The sequence below is a fragment of the Saccostrea echinata genome, unplaced genomic scaffold (assembly GCF_033153115.1).
Source record: "Saccostrea echinata isolate AGI-Se365-2 ecotype Australia unplaced genomic scaffold, CSIRO_AGI_Sech_v1 ptg000030l, whole genome shotgun sequence".
Classification (NCBI taxonomy): domain Eukaryota; kingdom Metazoa; phylum Mollusca; class Bivalvia; order Ostreida; family Ostreidae; genus Saccostrea; species Saccostrea echinata.
This window is the reverse complement of record NW_026889779.1, coordinates 24152351-24175537: the sequence shown is the minus strand read 5'-3', so window position 1 is coordinate 24175537 and position 23187 is coordinate 24152351. Positions and strand designations below refer to the sequence as shown.

The 23187-nt window shown below is 34.0% G+C and overlaps 2 protein-coding genes across 2 annotated transcripts; both read left to right on the top strand.

The window, feature by feature from the left end:
- The first annotated feature begins 836 nt into the window (after positions 1–836).
- Positions 837–12080, top strand: LOC133196594 (uncharacterized). Its single transcript, XM_061332458.1, has 6 exons — positions 837–1095; positions 7124–7267; positions 8218–8286; positions 8392–8586; positions 10387–10527; positions 11164–12080. The coding sequence occupies exons 1-6, from the start codon at positions 940–942 to the stop codon at positions 11350–11352; spliced, it is 894 nt and encodes a 297-aa protein (XP_061188442.1). The 5' UTR covers positions 837–939; the 3' UTR covers positions 11353–12080.
- Positions 12081–20536: 8456 nt separating this feature from the next.
- LOC133196592 (cartilage matrix protein-like) lies at positions 20537–23070 on the top strand. The gene is made up of 7 exons (XM_061332457.1): positions 20537–20626; positions 20714–20738; positions 20886–21042; positions 21461–21746; positions 21831–21951; positions 22260–22331; positions 22420–23070. Exons 1-7 carry the CDS (start codon positions 20576–20578, stop codon positions 22968–22970), a joined length of 1263 nt encoding a protein of 420 aa, XP_061188441.1. The 5' UTR covers positions 20537–20575; the 3' UTR covers positions 22971–23070.
- Positions 23071–23187: the final 117 nt, after the last annotated feature.

The window sequence follows — 23187 nt, the reverse complement described above, 5'->3', positions numbered from 1 at the left end:
CAACAGTGTATTGATAACATATTATTTACACCTCATGCTGACATGCACGGTAAATGCATGGTTTTTTTTCGTTGCTGTTGATATATTGAATTCAAACTTTGATAATAAAAATATTTTGTTTAAGGGCTTGTAACTTTCCTTTTTTTCTGCTGGAGAAAGTGCTGATACTTTTGACTTTGAAAAATATTAAATTTACATTTAAGGCTTTTTTCTGTCTTTGTTCCTTTCATTTACTTTCAGAAATAGATAAATTTGGAAACACATGTATTGTTTATACTAAACAATGAGGAATATATATATATATATATATATATATATATATATATATATATATATATATATATATATATATATATATATATATATATATATATATATATATATATAAAATAATAATAATAATAATAAATAATAATAATAATACAGTTGAACTTCAGTATCTCAAACACTGTTATCTCAAATACCATGGATATGTCAAAGTGTTCTGAAGTCTCATCCCCTTATTCTTTAAGTATTTTACCCTGGATATCTTGAATCCTCGGATATCTCAAAGTTTTTTCTTGGACCCATAGAGTTTGAGATAACGAGATTTGACTGTATATATATATAATGATAAGAATTTATTTGATATTAAATTTTGAGCATTTAACTCATTATAATAGTAAATACCCTAAATGTAGGTTTAATGTTGAGTTCAAGATTTTGCCTTGAATGTTAATTGGTGGTTAATATTACTGTTAATTTATTTTTTCTTTGTTAATCTTTTTAGCTCTTAATAAAGTTAACTGAATCTCGTATTTGTCATTTTTTTCGTAGTCTATTTAGATCGGGATCGGAAATCAATGAAAATTTCACAGGTGGCGCTGTGCTCGCTTGCAAGCGCGTCATTTCGAAGGAAAAGGAAATTTGTTTACATTTTTGAAATCTTTTCGTGCAAAAATGTCTGCTGTTTACGATTATTTAAGAGCTGCTGCAATCGTGGTTGCATTTTTTGCAGCTAGACAAAGTAAAAAATCAGCTTTGTCTTTTGACTTATATCTATCAGCATGGTTTGGTGCAGGGTGCTTTCTTTTCCCTCGATTTGTGGCTTCTAAAGTAAGTATATCGTTGCCCCCTTGCAAAACCAAAACAGAAAAACAAAATCGAAAGAAAAAAGCCTATCCTTCAAAGATTTGTTTTTCTAAATCTCAGGTTTTGTTTATGGAGACGCATAAAGTTTATTTAATAAGGTTTTTCTCAGCAAACACAATATACAAGGGTATACAGGATGGAATCAATTGCCCAAAAGGGGATATAATAGCAATTTTGGACCTTAAAATCTGAAATAGAATATATATATATATTGCAAAAAAAAAGGTTTATATTTCGATAAATATTGTAACATGTAAATCTGTAATACAGAAAAAAGTTTTACATGGGTTGCGTTCAAATCCAAGTGTTTTCGCCCTGATTACCTGTCCATGCTAAGGGTTTTGCCCCAGTTTCCTGTTCGCCCAGAGTGGATTCGCCCTTCGTGAACTTGATGTTTTATTTTAGCAAAAGTGTTTGATCAGTGGATGTTTGTTTGTTGTTTAATGTCCCTCTCGAGAATTTTTCACTCATGTGGAGACGCCACCATTTGCTGGTGGAGAGCTGCAAATTTTGTCCTATACTCGGCACTTACGGCCATTGAGCAGTGAGGGATCTTTTTTGTGCCAGCACCTACTGCGACACGGGACCTCGGTTTATACGGTCTCATCCGAAGGACCGGCCTCCACGTCCCATAGTGGGATTCGAACCCGCGACATAAGGATCAACTCCTTACTTCGCGACTCTAGAGCAGACGCTCTAACCACTGAGCCATGCGGGCGACTCAGTGGATGTTAAAATTAACATGATTAATGAGCAATTTAATTTGCAAGTTTTGAGATTGAAACTCTACCGCGAAAGAGGCGCAAAAATTATCCATATCAGCATGGAAGTGGGACGTTGTTGATTAGCTGGAGATCTGTAGCGCTGGTCTGAAAAAAATTATGGACCACCAGAGAGCTACAGGGTCACCCATTGAAAAAAGTGTATATTTATTGTGCACAAAATAGTGCGCTGTTTCTCTAGTTGTCGATGAACACAAATGTGCATAAATAAATGAACTATGGCTAGAGCTTTTAAAACTTATTTTAATGTTTTAGAAAAATGTCAGATGATGTCAAGCAGTGATGATTTGATGATTTAACTGAGAGGATACTAGGTGCAGAACTGTAGCTCTCTGATTGAGAAAATTTGGACAGACAAACTGAGAGCTACAGATCTATGCAGTATAAAAACCTTTGATTTACGGGGATGCATTTTGTTGCTTGCTTCGGGTATTATTTCTTGCATTATATGCATTTCCTGATTTAAAGGAATGATATTATTTAAAGTCATATATGGCGTATTTTCTATAAGTTCAGACTAACTAAAATTAAAAAGATCTTTCTATTTGTTTTATTACTTTATATAAAGATAGGACTTTCCTGTAAATTGCACAATTTAAATCAATCACGTTTCAAAGATATTAGAAATCTAAAACAATAACAGATTTATTTACCAACTCCGCATTTAAATAACAGATGCTGTTTAAAGTCAATTTAACTATGGAAACATGAGGTTATTCAAGTTTAAAATCTGTGAAAATTTCAATTTGAATGTAAATTACATAATATAATGTTTATCGACACTCAATCTTGTGTTTTTATTTTTTAGCTCAGATACGCCATATATAGCTTTAATTGACCATATATTACTTGTATACCTGATATTTTTTATTTAATTTTCAATGGTTACAAACAGACCTATATATCTTGGAATGTCAGCTTTTAAAATTTGTGTTCCAATGTTCCATATGATGTGGTCATGCTTAAGTAACACCTTAGGCTAAAGGTAAGTAAAGCATCAGGAATGGGAGTAAAATATATAGTTATTTATCAGATACCACACTGTTAGTTTAAGAGAACACATATATAATGCGAGAAATAATACCCAAAGCGAGTGACAAAAAAGTGTTGCCGTAAGTCGAGGGTTTTTACAATGCTTGGATCTCTAGCTCTGGTTTGTCTGTACAAATTTTCTCAACCAGAGAGCAACAGTTCTACAGCTACTAGGCTACTTGTACTTGAAAACAAAAAACAGCCATTGATAGTCTTCATGAAAAAGATGCTTCCTTGATTATACAAACCTTTTCCAAAAAAGTTAGCGGGCTCTTTGAAATTATTATGAGGGAAAGAGTCTGTGTCATTCAGAATGCCAACGTGCAACAATCAGATGCATTTATATTTATCTCTTCCCTCCTCTGATTAGTTGCATCCACTGATAATTTCTTATGTTCTGATTATTTTGGTAGGAAAAAAAAATTGATGCCTTTACTTAAATTTTGAGTTGAAGAGTGCATCTTGAAAATCAGTTTATGATAGACAGGCATATCATATGCGTATTAAATTCAATAACAAGTGTCCAATCAATACTAAATTTTAGTTATTTCCAATTTTTTGGACAGGTGCTAGATGGAACACATACCACCTTTTTTTTTCAAAAATTATGAAAATAACATCTGTGTTTATATAAGAAAAAGAATTTTGGCTGGAAAAATTGTATTCCATCAATCTCCATTTTTTTTTTTAATTTTGAACAAAGATTTATCATATTAAACATTATTAATCAGTTGGATACATCAAAAACCTCTAGATTATCTCCCACAGCAACAATCAAAAAACACAAGTAAAGAACATTAGCGATTTGTCAAAACAAGCTGCCCAAACTCGTGTGCAAAAATTTGACACCTATAATTAGTTAACAGGTATCATGATAATTGGGGCAAAACCACTCATAGAGAACATGTAATTGGGGGAACCCACTGTTACCTCTGGGTTCCAGGCCTCAACATTAACATTAGTCCAATTGTCCATGTCCATTTCAGTTATCAGACAAGTCATTCTCCAGACACACTTGTCCAATGGGACAAGTCACCATTAGGGAATATTGTCAACATGAAAAATAATCCTCTCAGAATTAATTTAAAACGTGATTTTTTTTCAAAATCGCAAACTTAACATCAGTTCTACACCAGCAGTTGTTTATGGATGAGGACAATATATACTAGGTTACAGACAGTGCTGCTGTATCTTACATCATTAATGTTTTAATTTTCATGATAAAAAAATAATTAAGTCAATTTTATTTATAACTACTTCATTCTTAAAAAACCTGTTCAGAGTCAGACAAGTACACAATGCATTTGGACAAGTACAGTGTAACATTTGTTGGCAACTTGTCCAATGGACAAGTGGATAGTTTGGTTGTTGTAGAGTCCTGGATTTAACATTATAGCAGCTACATAGCTCTGCAAACAGCTACGATCTAGCCATCATAACAAGCTCTAAATCAGTTAGTGCATTCAATAGACTTCGATATTTTAGCTTACCACAAGGCTTGAACCTACAATTTTGAACATGGCCAAGCTGTTTACGGTGTATACATTCTTTGGGGGGGGGGGGGGTCAATCTCACAAACTATCTAGAGTGTTATTGAAAAACTTGCTTGCCAAAGTTGTTGCATTTGGTGCACCTATATTTATGTTGATTTGATTTAATTGATTAAAATTACCAAATGTTTCTATCTTTTCTGCACAGTAAATTTATATCCCATTAAGGATATTACATCCCAAATGGACTATTACATGTATATCCCTTTTGGACAATTGGTCCCAACCTGTCCTATAATGAAGGAAGATGTATAATTAAGAATAAATAATTGTATACAAATTAATTTAGCGAGTACTAGATAATTAAGGCGTAGATAGATAAATTTTGTGTTTCCAGTTCCCTGACTGACCTTAAATTCTATGAACTGACCAGAAAATTTTCCTGACTTTGTATTACTTTCTGGAAGTAAAAAATTCTGGCTTCACCATTTTAAAAATCCCAATCTCAGTCTTTTGCATGTTTCAGAAAACATATCCGATACTAGCCAGTAACTTCCCTTGGGAAGATGGCACCATATAAAATATTTTTTATTGTCACTGTTTAATAAACCAAAGAAATGTTAAAATAGAATGCTTTTCTTACCTACCCTATTTCTTTCCAGTTTGGAATAGGAAACACACTATTTATTTACCTAGGTCTAGATTAGGGATTTCAAATTTTTTATGTTTGTTGGAAGCAGTTGCACCCATTTTTAGCTCTACTGGTCAGAGACCAGAAGAGCTTATGCGATAGTAAGGTGTCCGTTGTCCGTCCGTCTGTCTGTCTGTCTGTCTGTCTGTCCGTCTGTCTGTAAACAATTTTTCAAAACGCTACTCCTCCTACAGTTTTGGTCCGATTTCAATACAACTTGGCACACAAGTAGACTACACTAAGATACATAATTTAGTGCATCGGTTTTTTGATTTCGATGGACGGTGTTGCCATGGTTACTAAAAATAGAAATTTCTGTGAAATTCCTTTAAAACGCTACTCCTCCTACAGTTTTGGACCGATTTCAATATAACTTGGCACAAAAGTAGACTACACTAAGATACATAATTTAGTGCATCGGTTTTTGATTTTGATGGACGGTGTTGCCATGGTTACTAAAAATAGAAATTTCTGTGAAATTCCTTTAAAACGCTACTCCTCCTACAGTTTTGATCCGATTTCAATATAACTTGGCACACAAGTAGACTACACTAAGATACATAATTTAGTGCATCGGTTTTTGATTTTGATGGACGGTGTTGCCATGGTTACTAAAAATAGAAATTTCTGTGAAATTCCTTTAAAACGCTACTCCTCCTACAGTTTTGATCCGATTTCAATATAACTTGGCACACAAGTAGACTTCACTAAGATACATAATTTAGTGCATCGGTTTTTGATTTTGATGGACGGTGTTGCCATGGTTACTAAAAATAGAAATTTCTGTGAAATTCCTTTAAAACGCTACTTCTCCTACAGTTTTTGTCCAATTTCAATATAACTTGGCTTACAAGTAGACAACACTAAGATACATAATTTAGTGCATAGGTTTTTTTGATTTTGATGGACGGTGTTGCCATGGTTACTAAAAATAGAAATTTCTGTGTAATTCCTTTAAAACGCTACTCCTCCTACAGTTTTGGTCCGATTTCAATATAACTTGGCACACAAGTAGACTACACTAAGATACATAATTTAGTGCATCGGTTTTTGATTTCGATGGACGGTGTTGCCATGGTTACTAAAAATAGAAATTTCTGTGAAATTCCTTTAAAACACTACTCCTGCTACAGTTTTAGTCTGCTTTTAATATAATTAGGCATACAAGGAGACTATACTAAGATACATAATTTATTGGATTGGTTTTTGAATTCGATGAACAGTGTTGCCATGGTTACTTAAAGTAGAAATTTTTGTGAAATTCCCATTAAACGCTACTCCTCCTACAATTTTGGTCTGATTTCAATCTAATTTGGCACACAGTTAGAATACACTACGATACATAATATGTATTTCTGTTTTTTTTTTATTTGGGTGAATGGTGTTGTCATGGTTACTAAAAATAGAAATTTCCGTGAAATACTTTCAAAACGCTACTCCTCCTACAGTTTTCATTTGATTTCAATATAACTTGGCACAGAAGTAGACTACATTAAGATACATAATTCTATTTATTGTTGCATGTTGCAATGTTTCAAATCCAAGTGCTACTTTTCTTTTGTTATACAAACAGACCAGTAGAGCTACAGTCTCATCAGAGACTTCTGGTTATGCACTCATATTTTCATAAAAAAACTTTTCTTTATTTTTCTCAACATGATACATGACTTTATTATCAAATATTCATAATTGATTGACCATATAACAATAGTGTGATGCTTGATGCCCATTTTGTTGAGTAGGAAATAAAACATTGGCATGCAGTATTGATAATTCTTTAAAAAGGATTATTTTCTCAGCTGCTCAGCAAGTACTTGTAAAGATGGTAAAAAAAGAAATTTTGAAAATCTCTGTTTGATTGATAAAGTTTAGACGAAGGTGCAAAAACTTGTATGTATGCAAAATCAATGAGCAGTCTGGTTTTTCCTACTGACTTGTTCAACTTTCTAAGATTTGTTGATCTTGTTTTGTTCATGACATTGATTTATATCTTACAGATCTTTGTGTCCTCAGATCACTCTCATGTGTTTGGAGTTCAAACTGTTGGAGCCAGCTTTATCACAATGGCACTATTTCAGTACTTGTGCAATAAATCCAGAGATGAAACAGTTCTTGGAAGCATTTCAGTGTCAAAGGCTTTGGTAAAATATAATTGTATTCAATCTAATTGTGGAGTTTATTGTGTAAATTGAATGTATGTAATTCAACATTCATTAATATTTCATACCTTTTGTCCAAAGAAATTAAGTGAACACACACACAGATCTCTCTTTCTCTCTCTCTACATGCTATATATATATATATATATATATATATATATATATATATATATATATATATATATATATATGTATATATATGAACAGTCACTTTGCCATTTTTACCCTTACTTTTATCTTGACAACCTGAAATTAAACCAAGTTGCCCAGTGGCACCCCAGTTCAAAGATATTTTGAAATTAATTGGTATATTGTTTCATATTGTAGATAGAGTGTGTTTTCAACTTTACTTGTACAGGTTCTGTGTTTAGTCATAAGTATCATAATATTTAATTTAATTTTTTGAAAAAAATACAGGGGGGAGGGGGTATTTAGTTTTACAAATTCTAGGCATATATTTATTGTGAAGATACACTGTATATCTCTTTTGTTAATGAAAAATCTTCCATGGAAAACAATTTTACTAAATGAACTCATTCATTTTACTTAACAGATACATACATGTATATAATGTGAGAAAATTCTACTTGTCAAAATATATACAAGTCTGATATTTATTTGAGCTACTGTGGACCCCCACCCCCACTAGTCAAATAGGATTCTGTTTGGGCAACATGTGTGTTTTTATTGGCTACTCAAAGTTTGTGTGTTGAACCCATGCAGAGAAAATGTATGCCTTGTTAATGTTTGGTTTAAACTTTGTAATTTGTCATTATTTGTGAAAATAGCTGTGTCCAATATATATACTCAATTATATTGTACATATAAATGATAAAAAAGTTACACTCAATCCATATATTTGTTAAGTTTTAATACTTTTAATACTGGCTCATGGATTACATAATGAATTTACAATGTTTTATTCTATTCAGGGATTTCTGCCTCTTCTGTTTGCCTCAGTGTATACCTTTGTAATGAATCAGAAGAGTTTTCACCACCCTGTAAGTAGCTAATGCATTCTGTTTTTGTTTTTTTCATTTGATATTTCCATACTTGTTACAAGAGTATCATTTGTGTTAATTAAATGTAATAATAATTTGTTGTAGGCTTTCTGTTTCATCTTAACAATCTTCTCTGGAATCTGGTTAATCAATGTGGCTCTGTTGTTTGAGATCCGCCCCGCTATTGGACGGAGGGAGCATGGGGGACCCGTCAGTGTTGTGTGCAGGCTCATGTTCCTTGTCTTCCTGCTCCATGGCCTGGCAGACTTAGCCTTCCCATCCACTGTGGCTTCCATCATGGTGTGTGTCTTGTTTCATGGGTTTCAAATGTCAAACAATAAGTTTAAAGATGAATTGCACTTTACTGTTGTTTCTTCTAAGCTCTTTTTTAATCTATCAAAAAAAATTTTTAACTGCTGAGCATGGAAACTCTTCAGGTCCACAGCTATTCAAAAGTTTTCATGAATCTGTGTAATTAATGTTAAGGTTTTTAGCTCTACTGGTCAGAGACCAGAAGAGCTTATGCGATAGTAAGGTGTCCGTCGTCCGTCCGTCTGTCTGTCCGTCTGTCTGTAAAAAATTTTTCAAAACACTACTCCTCTTACAGTTTTGGTCCGATTTCAATATAACTTGGCACACAAGTAGACAACACTAAGATACATAATTTAGTGCATTGGTTTTTGATTTCGATGGACGGTGTTGCCATGGTCACTAAAAATAGAAATTTCTGTGAAATTCATTTAAAACGCTACTCCTCCTACAGTTTTGGTCCAATTTCAATATAACTTGGCACACAAGTAGACTACACTAAGATACATAATTTAGTGCATCGGTTTTTGAATTCGATGAACAGTGTTGCCATGGTTACTTAAAATAGAAATTTCTGTGAAATTCCTTTAAAACGCTACTCCTCCTACAGTTTTGGTCCGATTTCAATATAACTTGGCACACAAGTAGACTACACTAAGATACATAATTTAGTGCATCGGTTTTTGAATTCGATGAACAGTGTTGCCATGGTTACTAAAAATAGAAATTTCTGTGAAATTTCTTTAAAACGCTACTCCTCCTACAGTTTTGGTCCGATTTCAATATAACTTGGCACACAAGTAGACTACACTAAGATACATAATTTAGTGCATCGGTTTTTGATTTCGATGGACGGTGTTGCCATGGTTACTAAAAATAGAAATTTCTGTGAAATTCCTTTAAAACGCTACTCCTCCTACAGTTTTGGTCCGATTTCAGTATAACTTGGCACACAAGTAGACTACACTTAAGATACATAATTTAGTGCATCGGTTTTTGATTTTGATGGACGGTGTTGCCATGGTTACTAAAAATAGAAATTTCTGTGAAATTCCTTTAAAACACTACTCCTCCTACAGTTTTGGTCCGATTTCAATATAACTTGGCACACAAGTAGACTACACTTAAGATACATAATTTAGTGCATCGGTTTTTGATTTCGATGGACGGTATTGCCATGGTTACTAAAAATAGGAATTTCTGTGAAATTCCTTTAAAACACTACTCCTGCTACAGTTTTAGTCTGCTTCTAATATAATTAGGCATACAAGAAGACTATACTAAGATACATAATTTATTGCATTGGTTTTTGAATTCGATGAACAGTGTTGCCATGGTTACTTAAAATAGAAATGTCTGTGAAATTCCTTTAAAACGTTACTCCTCCTACAATTTTGGTCTGATTTCAATCTAATTTGGCACACAGTTAGAATACACTACGATACATAATATGTATTTCTGTTTTTTTTATTTGGGTGAATGGTGTTGTCATGGTTACCGGTACTAAAAATAGAAATTTCCGTGAAATACTTTCAAAACGCTACTACTCCTAGTTTTCATTTGATTTCAATATAACTTGTCACAAAAGTAGACTACATTAAGATACATAATTCTATTTATTGTTGCATGTTGCAATGTTTCAAATCCAAGTGCTACTTTTCTTTTGTTATACAAACAGACCAGTAGAGCTACAGTCTCATCAGAGACTTCTGGTTTGTTGTTATACTTGTAAATAATTGTTTAATAGGATTTTGAAATTGCAGGGATGATTAAATTCATTTATATTTTCAGAAAGTGAAAAGTTCTGTTGGTTTGAATTTCTTGACACAATCTATCGGAGCCCTCCTGATCAGCAATATTTTCACATCCTGGTATGCCCCATGCTTCCTCAGAAAGGAAGATCGAAAAAGCTTTATTGACAGTCAGCTTGTGGTGAGTCATACCATATAATGGATTATTTTACTGACCGGCAAAGTTAACAATTAAATCCAAAAAGTGGCCAATAATTATTAGCATAGTTAATTGTTACCGATTTTAGGGATCACTGTTTCATTTTCTTTTACAATATTTGTGATTAAATTAAAAGCATTACATTTAAGTGATTATAAAACTCGTAGGGTTTCTGTTTCTGTAATAAATTTTTTAACCCATAGTATAATAATAACACTAAATATCTATCAAAATCCAAATTATATGGAGTACTCCCTCCCCAGAATCCCTAGAAGTTTGACCTACTTATAAAAAATTTGAACTTTGACTATAACCTTTATGCTCCAGAAGACACGGGGCTTTCATATTTTTTTCACATGTACATTACTTGTAACAAGACCTTTCTGATTATATTGTGATATTTGACCTCATGACCTTGATCTTGAAGTTTGATGTACTTTTGGGAAGCTATAATCTTTGCCATAACTGTTCAAATATTCCATAAAATAATGGCATCCCATCCGCTAAGACACTGAAAGCGGGGGACCAGAGTTCTTTGAATTTGCTTGTTGACCTTCTAACATGATTGTAGATATTGACATTTATTCTAGAGTTTAATGAATATTTTTGTTTTATCAGTATGAATTGTTGGTGGCTTTGGCCTCGGGATACTTCTGCTACATGACGAAGGCCGATACCAGTGCTACTCTCCTGTTTGTGGCCCACTCTCTGGCCGGTATGTTGCTGCCTGTTGTAGGCTGTGTCCTGATGTACAGAGAAGACCACGTGATCACCAACACCCACTATACTCGCTCTAAAAGGAACTAAAATGTCATCATTGGAAACACTTGTATAAAACTCACCGATGTATTTTTTTAAAACAATTTTCTGAATAATTTTTAATACTCTTAGTATATTATTCTTCATAGTCCTTTTAGTAGTCTCTACGTGTTGTATTATTTTTAAAAAGGTATACAACTATTTTTAAAAGGGTATACAACTATAAAATCAACATTTTTATAATCACAGCATTATTAATCTTAGATCTGCTTTTTTGGTATTTTTAGTTTGTAATCTCATGTAGTTCAGGGTATACATTTTGACATTGGTTGGATTTTAGCTGAAAGTTATCTATTATTTACTTGAAATTTTATATTTAGGTATCAGATCTCAAACTGATGAAATTTTTTTCTAGGTTGAACTTCACGCAAACAATGAGTGAATTAGTGCTAAGAATATTGGATTGTCTCCCTTACATTTTGAGACAGAAACTATTTTCGTGTTTCAATCAATCATGTATATGTCACTGTGCCTTTGTTTAAGGACATATATATCTTGATGTTTGACCTGCTGAGTTTTTAGTTTAATGTTGTAATTTCTGTTCACAAAATCTGTATAGAAATGTAAATAAGCATTGACAGCTTAGAGGCAGCAGAATCCCCATCAGGAGCAAGGGAGTCATGTACAGTCAGTATTTTTCAGAAGGAAGTGTTTTGTGTGTCTTACAGAATTATTTTGAGCATTGGTCAAATACCAAAATAAATTTATTAACTGAGTTCTCTTGTTTTATAGAATTAACAAACATAAACAAATAGCAATACAATGTGTTTGTCCTCAGGTCCACAGCATCTGTAGAAAATGAATTTGATATACATGTAAACACAATGCAAAGTAGTTTAGGTCACCCGAGTCACTCAGGTGATGGGTGTCATTTATATATTCTGGAATGCAGTTTGCTCCAATTTATACAGCACTTGCAGTATATAGTATCTATGAGTAATGAAAACAGTTGAGGTCAGACAACACATTCCTCAATAATATATAATTTTCCTCACAAATTTTTTATTCAAGTATTACAACTTTAATAAGTTTACTCAGAAAAAATCAAGGTATTTGTGCATGATGCTAGAGAATGGTGTTCCCTATATACGAGGGTTGTCCCAAAATTCCGTAGACAGAGTTCATATCTTTAACAAAATTAAATGTATCTGTCTAAAATTTTCTGGGTGGATGAAGTGTGTTATTGGTTGGTAAGTTACTAAGTTTTAACATGATTGCTTAAAACCAATTCGAGTAATTACAATGTCAGTATTACCGTTCCTTAACACCCGGAGCAATCTCCGACGTCAAAAAAGATGCACTTAACGTCACCAATTTTGATTGAAGTTATTTCACTAATAAAAGGAATCATTTTTTTTAATTTATCATAAACATTATAAAAATAAATTAAAAATATCTTAATTGCTACGGTATGCACATGCATATGTATCCAATAATAACGATTTTAAAAACCTCATGTCTCTAAGGGTTTTGATTTCTGTGTCTTCTCAAATGAAGTTGCAAAACGTCACTTTGACCACGATTCCGTGCCCTTTTCTTTGGGCGGTCTCTTATTTAGTTTCGCTTTTTCACAAACTTGGACAATTTTGATACACTAAGGACCGAAAGACATTTCCATGCGTACCAAACATTTATGATTCCTGTTTTTCTGTAGGAGTGAATTAAAGTTCAGAACATTTGATCACTGTCCAGCGCGCCGTCTGTGTCGACACAGGCGCCATTTTTCATGGTCAGATTTCAAATTGATGCATATAAAACGTTATAAAATTCATATTTATCAAGGAATAAACAATAAAATTGGAGGAAAGGTAGCTTACATTGCAATTTGAATAATATTAATTTCGTAATTTTGAATAATATTAATTTTCGAAATTCTGAGTATTAAATACTTTTTCTTAAAATTTTAAATATCACATACCGATTTTTAATTGCAATTTTTGGGTACTGCGCCGCCTTCTTACATAAGACACTGGAAAATTGTATTTAAATAGGGTTCAAATGTGTAAATTCTCAATTTTTGCCCATAAATGTATTGGATATTATTAGTTTTATATATGCAAAAACTTTCATTGATTTATGACACCGGGTTCCTACATAACTACGCTTGTCTACGGAATTTTGGGACAACCCTCGTAGTCCTACCAAAAATCACTTGAATTGCCAATATCATAATTTTGGGAGTATTTCGTTTTTAAGGCGTCTTGAAAACGGTTCATAAATCACAAAATGATGATAATTATTAGTATTTTTTAGCTCATCTGAGCTGAAAGCTCAAGTGAGCTTTTCTCATTACCTGTTGTTCGTCGTCCGTCCGTCTGTCTGTAAACTTTTCACATTTTCAACTTCTTTTCAAGAATCACTGGGCCAATTTTAACCAAACTTGGTACAAAACATCCTTGGGTAAAGGGGAGTTTAAATTCTTAAAATGAAGGGCCAAGCCCCCTTCCAAGGGGAGATAACTTAGAAAAGACAAAAATAGGGTGGGGTCATTAAAAAATCTTCTCAAGAAGCACTGGGCCAGAAAAGCTTAAACTTATGTGGAAGGATCCTGGGGTAGTGCAAATTCTAAATTGTTCAAATCATGACCCCCGGGGGTAGGGCGGGGCCACAATAGGGAATCAAATTTTCACATTGAAATATATGAGAACAATCTTTAAAAATCTTCTTCTCAAGGACCACTGGGCCAGAATAGCTGAAACTTATGTGGAAGCATCCCGGGTTAGTGTAGATTCTAAATTGTTCAAATTATGACCCCAGAGGAAGGTCTGGGCCACAATAGGGAATCCAAGTTTTACATTGAAATATGTAGAAAAAAATCTTTTAGTCAAGAACCACTGAACGTATTTGATATGACATGTGATATCCTTTATGTCCTATACGTAAATATGGATTCTAGGACTAAATGATATTCTTAAATGACCAGTTTCCAAAGCTGTTCCACCTCTAGCTTTTTTCCCTAATTCACTATCTTTCGATTTTTTATAAGCCCCCACTTCTCTCTCTCTCTCTCTCTCTCTCTCTCTCTCTCTCTCTCTCTCATAATATTACAAACGCATCTACCATCCCCTCCCTCATACTATGAATGATTTAGCAATGACTTCACTGACAATGGCAAATCATTTTAAAAGTTTAACATTTGTAGAGTTAACTGACCAAAGATTATAAAATCGATGTCGATCGTCAATTAACTAATTTATGCTTCAAATTTTTTTTTGTGTAGAACTGAGTATTCTGAATACAAAAAATTCGATGGTCGACTTATAGTATAAAAATAGAGATATATTACGTAATACACATCATCATGCTTCATAAGAAACATAATTTACTCTCACAATTATGGTATATATTTATAATGTATTATACTAATTATGTCTGGGTAACAAACTTTTTATTGGAGAGACTGAATCGGAGCAATGAACTTTACTTACAGTGCAAAAATTAACATCCTTTTCATATTTGGTTGTTGTCGTATGATTCAAATTTGAACTTGATCCCTCCCTACCAATCCTGCTCATTATACTCTCATTTATGCCTTGGATATAGTGTTTAGACCCTTTTTGTAACAATGTTTCAATTCCCACACAAAATCTTTTTAATCCAATTCTTTCTGCAAATGTAAGTGCCCAGAGGAGGACGTCTAGTAGATTAAAGGACAAAAAGGTCAAAGATGAAGACACCATGTGTACAAAGTTTAGTGCGTTTACAGCAATATTCTCGCGTATCATTCTTGCTGCAAGGATGCTAGATAGCCAAATAAAAGGAGAATCTTGTATATGAATTCAACGTATGAATAACTAGAGTGTTCCAAGGAACGCATGTGTTGTCTGCTGTGTAGCTTCATTAACGGTGTAAATAAATCTAAGAGTGGTCAGCTTTTTATTTACTATAAGCATGATACACTGATAGTTCATGCATTTGCCACCCATGGATAGTATAAGATGGCATCCATGGATAGTATAAGACTGCGATAGAATCTGACAATCAAAGAAAAGATGGCTCCGTAACCCTCAAATGAATTATTACATTGAAATTGCTAGAAATAACTATTTGTCATTTTATTAATACGTGTTTCCAACAATCCTGAAAAAAAGAATTTCAGTCTGTCTTTACTGTAATTGTCAGTCTACACGATCCATTGTTGAATACCGATCCCACTCAGGTGACCATAACATTCAGGCACATAGAATCTGGGTGATCGAGGGGTGGGAGTGAGGGAGGGGGGGGGGGCGGCTGCGGAGGGCTTGAAATTGCCCCTCCCCATACCAGCGAATGGAAACAACTCATCATTGCTTAATAAGCTTGTATCATTTTAGAATTATTGAATCATATAATAAAATAATTATTGCTGATTTTTTTTTTTTTTTTTTTTTTTGGGGGGGGGGGGGTCAATGCGATGATTTATCCATCTTTGAAGTACAATATTCACCTCGCCCTTCGGGCTCGATGAATATTGTACTCCTCAGGTGTCTAAATCATTCTATTGACCTCAAAAAACGGCACGTTTTTTTTATTTGGATGAACAATGTTTCAACGCTTACTAGAATTAGAACAATAGTGGAATTCTTTTAAAATGCGACCCCTCGAGTAGTTTTTGTCTGATTTCAGATTTTAACCTTGGAACCAAAGTAGAGTAAACCAAGGCCCATAATTTTATAAATTGATTAGTTTTACAATACCTACTAAAACCTACTAGTATACGCTAGTCACCCTACAGTTTTTATTTGACTCAGTCAAACTTGGCACAAAGAACGAGGGCGTATTTGATTGGCATTCGGCATGAATCTGGGCTCACTTGAAAAGTGAAAATTTCATTGATCTGTGACATGAAATTTTATCATTCTTTGATTTTTAGGGTTCTTGTGAAATAGGAAAAGGAAATATTTTCCCGATATTGTGTTTTATTTGCTAAAAAATAACTTGAAAATTGGCTAGATGAGTAATTTGGTACTCATACAAGTAAAATGTTATATTTTTTATTAAACACTTTTTCTAAAAATTTGTTATTTTGTTAAAAACATTCTGATTAAACACACAAGTACTCTAAAATTAAAATTAAAAAGATGCTTGAGTTTCTGATTGACAATATCGATGTGGTTTTTGTAGACCAGGTCTTCCAACAATCTGTTGGAATTCCCATGGGTACCAATTACGCCCCGTTGTTAGCAGACCTATTTTGTATTCATATGAAGCAGAATTTATTCAAAATTTTATACAGGAGAAAAAGAAATCTCTTAATTGCTGTGGCCTTCAAATCGACATTTAGATATATCGACGACTTATTATCAATTAACAGTAGTTATTTCCATTCATATGTCAACACGATATATCTCAGTGAGCTTGAAATAAAAAATACCAAAGAGTCTGACACATCTGTTTCATATTTGGATATTTTACCAGAAAAAGAAGTTAATGGTAATCTAACAACAAAGCTTTATTATAAACGTGATGACTTTAACTTTTCAATCGCCAACTTCCCCTACTTATGCAGCAATATACCCTTATCACCTTCGTAAGGGATGCATATCTCTCAGTTGATTCGTTACGCAAGAGCATGCTCTACCTATGAACAATTTCTAAGACGAGGTAAGTTATTGACAAAGAAGTTGATATCAACATGTTCTCGTTTAAAGTCATCATTTCGTAAGTTCTATGGTCGATACAATGACCTTGTCAGCAAATACAATCTATCATTAAGTTATATGCTAACAGATGTTTTTCATACTAATTGTTAGGCCATTATTTACACACTGAATTGTCGACGGATTTTTCCGGGTTATTTTTTTCCTTATTTTTCCGGGTATTTTTTTCACGACAAGGAGCACAAGGCGGGTGTGACCTTTCGGCAGGGGATGCTCACTCCTCCATGGCACCTGATCCCACCTCTGATGTTGTTGGAAGTCTGTGTTTGCTCTGCTCCCGATTTATATTGTTTTAATGGACTTTGAGCTTGACTATTGTTCGTTATCTCCATATTTCACTATCTCTGGGTCATCTCTCCCTGATTTTAAAACGTTATTTGTGTGTATTTTAATTCAAAGAAAAAAGCAAACATTTGTAAAAATGGAGAGATGACCCATATTTTAAATCCATATTGTGTGTGTAGCGGTGATAGCTAATTAGTAGTATGAGTTACCAGTCTATAGTACTGGAATCCAGAAGTTTGCATGTACTGTTACTCTTTTAATGCAAACAACCAATGCATTTGTCAGAATAATTTTATGTACTGATTTATTAAATATTAATATAGATAAATTTTGGGTCAGTTGCACCGAGAGCGAAACCAATTCTTCCAACCTATACTTATGAAATATTGCATTTAACTATACCTTATTATCTTACTAGTGTTTATTATTGATGTAAAGTGTTAATCTGCTATCGTAACTATAAAGATAAGCAGACATATTTACATTTCCAATGTCTTTGTCCGAGATAGAATTACAAATTGTAAAAATACTTTATTTCTACATAAATCTACTGGTTCATCGATAGGCGCGGTTAAAAAAAAATCACGTGCGGGGCGGGACAAATTGAGACAGAAGCGGGGCTATTAGCACGGGAATTTGCAGAGCATGTAAATATAAGGAATAACTGTCAGATTTTTTGGATTCATGACGATGATCAATCGATTGGCTTGCGTGATAATTTTATGCATAAACGCCTTCGGCGTTTATGCAAATTATCACGCAAGCCACTCGATTGATCACATCATGAATCCAAAAAATAAGACAGTTATTCCTTAATTAAATATTACAATTTGAGAAACTACTTCAAAGTAAACGTACGTAACATTTTCTTTTGTGCGTAACCTTTTAAAGTCTGTCCAGCTGTGTTCAGCCGACCAAATCAAGGATTTTAAAACTATAAATGTACACATAATCCCTGCAGATCACACGTCCATCTTTTTTTTTTTTTTTAGAAAACTAAAGAATACGCAATTCTGTAGATATTAAACTTTAAAAAGTGTTTAAAGTCCAGGTGCGACCATTCATTTGTGATTGGCATCTACAAAATTAATTTTTAAAAAATCAGTAAAACAATCACCCTGATTCTACACACGAGTACTCTGAGTTTGATATAAAAGGGAAGCTTGAGTTCCTCATTGACGACATCTATGTTGTCTTTGGAGACCAAGTCTTCCAAACTGTTGGATTTTCGATAGACACTTATTGTGCTCCTTTATTAACCGACATGCGTTTACTAGTATATTCCTATGAAACAGAATTTATTCAAAAACTTCTACATGAGAAAAAACTCTTGCCGTGGCCTTCAACTCGACAATCAGATACTGTAGATTCCTAAATATACGCGAGGAATAAATTATCGCGTAATTACGCGAGAAGCACAACTCACGAAATAAAATTACTCGCTTTTATTTTTATGGTGCTTTAATGTATGTAAAATCTCTAGATAAATCACCCATTCGCGAATTATTTTTCTCGCGATTTGACACACGTTAGCCATTTCGCGATATAAAGTACTCGCGTAAAATAAGGAATCTACAGTATATCGACGACGTTTATCAACTAACAATAGATTCTTCCATTCATATGTCGACTCGATATATCCTAGTGAACTCGAAATAAAAGTCACCACAGAGTCTGTCATATCTGTTTCATATTTGGATATTTTACTGACTAGGCGATAAAAGCCAACTAACAACTTAGCTGTATGACAAACCAGATGACTTCTATCGTCAACTTTCCTCATTTATGTAGTGATATTCCAGTATAACCTGCATATGGGGTTTATGTCTCTGAACTAATTCGATACTCAAGAGCATGCTTTTAGTACGAGCAATTTTTAAACCGAAGTAGGCTGCTGACAAATAAGTTGATGTTACGGGGATTTCAACAGTCTCGTTTAAAGTCAGCATTTTGTAAATTCTATGGTCGTTCTGGCGACCTTGTTAGCAAATATAACCTATCATTGGATCGTATTTTGGCTGTGTTTCATACCAATTGTTAGGCATTTATTTATTTATTATTTTTTTTTTTTACTAAATTTGACTACGGACTGCTCCGTCTACCTAATCAATACATAGGACTCACTGCGGGTGTGACTGGTCGACAGGGGATGCTTACTCCTCCTATGCACCTTATCCCACCTCTGGAATTTCTAGAGTTCCGTGTTTATGCCCTTCTCACAGATTTGTATCGTTTGTAGGTTTTTTTTTGTTAGATCGATCACTGTTCGTTATCTTCGCCTATTTCATTCTTTTACTAAATTAAAACCAGTGGAGCTGCCGTCTCAGAAATATCTGGTTGACACAAATTTTGCGTTTCTCCACAAAGCCTAAATAAAAGAAGTTACACACAGTAAAAGACACAAAAACTGGTAGAGTACATTTTGTTTTTAGCAATAGTAGATTTTTTTTTAGATTGTCCTGCTTGGAGTTGCCCTCAAGTGAGTACTTAGTCTACCGTAAAGACAGTTTATGCCGAATAAAATCATTTTAGATTTTTAACCCCACTCCGGCAAAAAGTCAGAACATATTATGTTTACACTGGTACTTTAGAAAATAAGATTGCATACAAATAATCAAAGCGGATGGGGAATGTTTGTACTCGTATTCGAAATAAGCAATTAGTATATACTTGTAATTGGTTATAAAATTAGGATTGGAATGAAAAAATTAAGATTATATAATTTATATGTGACTCTGTAATTTTTTGCTCTTTTTCTCAAATCCCAAATACCTGACGATTTTTAGTATAATATATTTTTCTTTTTAAGAACATACATGTAATTCCTATGAACAGGTTCTACTCGGAATGGAAATTACGACTTTTACAGATATAGATTAACCTAAAACAGATGTAAAAGAAAAACAATCATTTGTGTAATCCCATATCATAATTTCATCTCCCGTTCCAGTGTAGAAATTACAAAATTGCAAAAATCGGTTAATAGAGATTAAAGCATTCGAATTTGATCTCCCAAGCGATGTAAATATTCTACAGACAAAAACAGCTTTAAAACAAAATACGTACTCCATCAACCAAATGAGTAATATGTCACTTAGGCGAAGTGCCACCGAAAGCAGATACAAACACTGATTAGGATAAAACTAGCAAACTAAAATAATTATCAATACATAACGGATGAGATCACATAAAAATAATGGCAAAAAATTAAGTTATATTAAGAGGAAGACAAGTGTAGTGGATAGTTTACTACAATACTGAGACTGGCCCGGTAAAGGAGGGAGAAAATGGCGCCAATTTCCAGCTTTGGACTGCTTATTGCACTTCTGTTTCATTCAGTAAGTTTTAATTCGATTTTGTTATAGACAGGTATTTTGGGTTGATGGTGTATTTATTGCAATTTGATAATGTTTTTCAATTTTCAGACTTCATCCACAAAGGATTCTTACGGTAAAGAACACCTCGTTTGATTTTTTTTGTTTTAAATTCATTTTCTTTCAAAGAATAAGATAAACGATATCATCTTGATTTTAAGTTATATATCTCTTGAAATAAAAATCACTTCTACAAGTTTACAAACTTTTTTTTATCCCCCAGGCTGCGGCAATAAGCCGGCCGATGTGGAGTTTGTATTGGACTCCAGCGGAAGTATAATGTACAGTGACTTCCGGAAACAGCTAAATTTTACGGAAAACTTGGTGGACTTGTTCGACATTGGACAAAATAAAACCCGTGTTGGAATGGTCAGCTTCAGGTAAGATGGCAAACTTCTACTCTTTTTGAAGTTTAAAGTTTAGAAATACATCTATCGCCAACCATAAGTCCCGAATATGGATCAAGTAGGAATACATTGATCTTTCAGTGGAATTGTGATTTGAGTAGATAATATACGTGATTGAGTCTCCTCTTGATCTAAAATTTTGTATTATAGAGTGAAGAGGTTTTTTTTTGCAATATATACAACACACATGTTTAAGCTGTAAAAATGTTGCAAAAAACACAGACTTAGTTTTTACAAAAATTACCAAAGAGTTCGGTGCTGTAAGATATGTTTTCCCTTTTCTTTTTTCGATTAAATTTTTCGGCTTATCATTTCTGGGTTAATATTAATTGTTTCTTCGGTCATTCAGCGCTCGTATTTTCCGTACTAAATTAAATCAATTGTTGTCTAGTACCCAAGTTATCCCAGAATTCAAGTTGGGTGAATATAACGACAAAAAGGACATAAAACAGAAGATACGGAGTGTCTGGTACCAGGGGGGAGGAACAAACACGGGGAAGGCGCTGAATTACGTCAGAACACAGACATTTCCGGTCAATGACGGGAGACCCAATGTCCCTCACATAGTCATTGTCCTCACGGACGGGATGTCACAAGACTTCCGGTACACAGTACAGGAAGCAGCGGCGGCGCACAATCAAGGAATCACTGTATTTGTGATTGGGATTGGAGATCAGGTATGTTTGCATTCTCTTGTGTTTCTAAAAATCCCACAAAAAGAAGCATAATACAAAGAAGATGCGTTTTTCTTTCCTTCTCAGGTTGATGAAAAAGAACTAAAAGCAATAGCGAGTAAGCCGACGGACAACTTCATGTTTGAGATAGACAATTTCGACGCGCTCCAAACCATTAAAGATAAGTTAGCCATCAGAACTTGCAAAGGTAATTGGGAGAGGCATTTCAATTTCATGATATGCAAACAATGGTATAGCTAATAGAGGCGACTGGGGCTACCCATCCACTTCCAGAAGCGAGATTATTGGTATAAATGCCTTTCCCCTACTCCAAACCCTTACAACGTTTTTCCAAACTGATGAAATATACCTACACCAGAAAATTTCTGGAGAATAGTCATTGACTGATTTAATTTGAACTTTTGTTAATTGTGTTACGAGTAATTACTATTACAGACTAGAATGAGAGTGAAAATGTCCCCACGAATTTATCTTGTCTATAAATATTTCTTGCAGTTCCACCTGCTACTCCGCCCCCGCCTACACCGCCCGCCATCAATGAGGATGCTGTTCTAAATGGCAATGCTCGTAAGTTTCCCTCATACTTTTTCATAGTCAGCCATTTATTCTTGTGTTTGGGTTCAGGATTGAATTTCTCAAATATATTTTTTTCTAGATTGCAGTCCTGAAATGCCAGTGGAATTAAAAGTGGCGCTTGACACTGCTGCCATCGGTATAGATAATTCTAAATTTATCTTGCGATTTATTGCCGAGTTATCTGACCGCCTTGACCTGCCACAGAGCCATTCCGAGATCGAAACCGTGACCAATGGTTGTGCCACCCAGAGCCTTGGTGATATAACGTTTGGTTCCGGACATGACCGTGAGAAGATAGAAAAGTCGATGACAGACACTACACAGGGTATTTCCTCCATGATGCGGAGATTGCGGCAAAGTTTTAGTAGAGGCAACCAGAGGAAGAAAGTGGGTGTTGTGTTCATGGGGGAGACGCTGAGCAACGGGGAATACAGAAAAGCTTTACGTGAAACTACACGCGCATCTTTCATGGGGATAAAATTATTTGTGGTAGGGGTAGGTGAACGAGTTAGTACAAGACAGACTCAAGTTTTGGCAGCAAGCTCCAACCAAGCTTTCTTTGCCGAATCCTACGACAGTTTGCATTTTGTTGAAGGACCATTGTTACTAAAAATTTGCACACTAAAATGATTTCTGTGATGTGATATTTATAACATTGTAAAACTGTTTTACAATTTATTTACAAGTACATGTAATCCCACTGCATTCGTATTCCTTTGGATATAGGGATTTACGGAACAAAGGTCTGAAAATAAAAAAAAAAGTTTTAGACATTAAATACAATATCTGAAAATTAACAAGCTTATTCAGAGAATTTGTGCCACCTCCCCCTCCCTCGCTTAAGGAA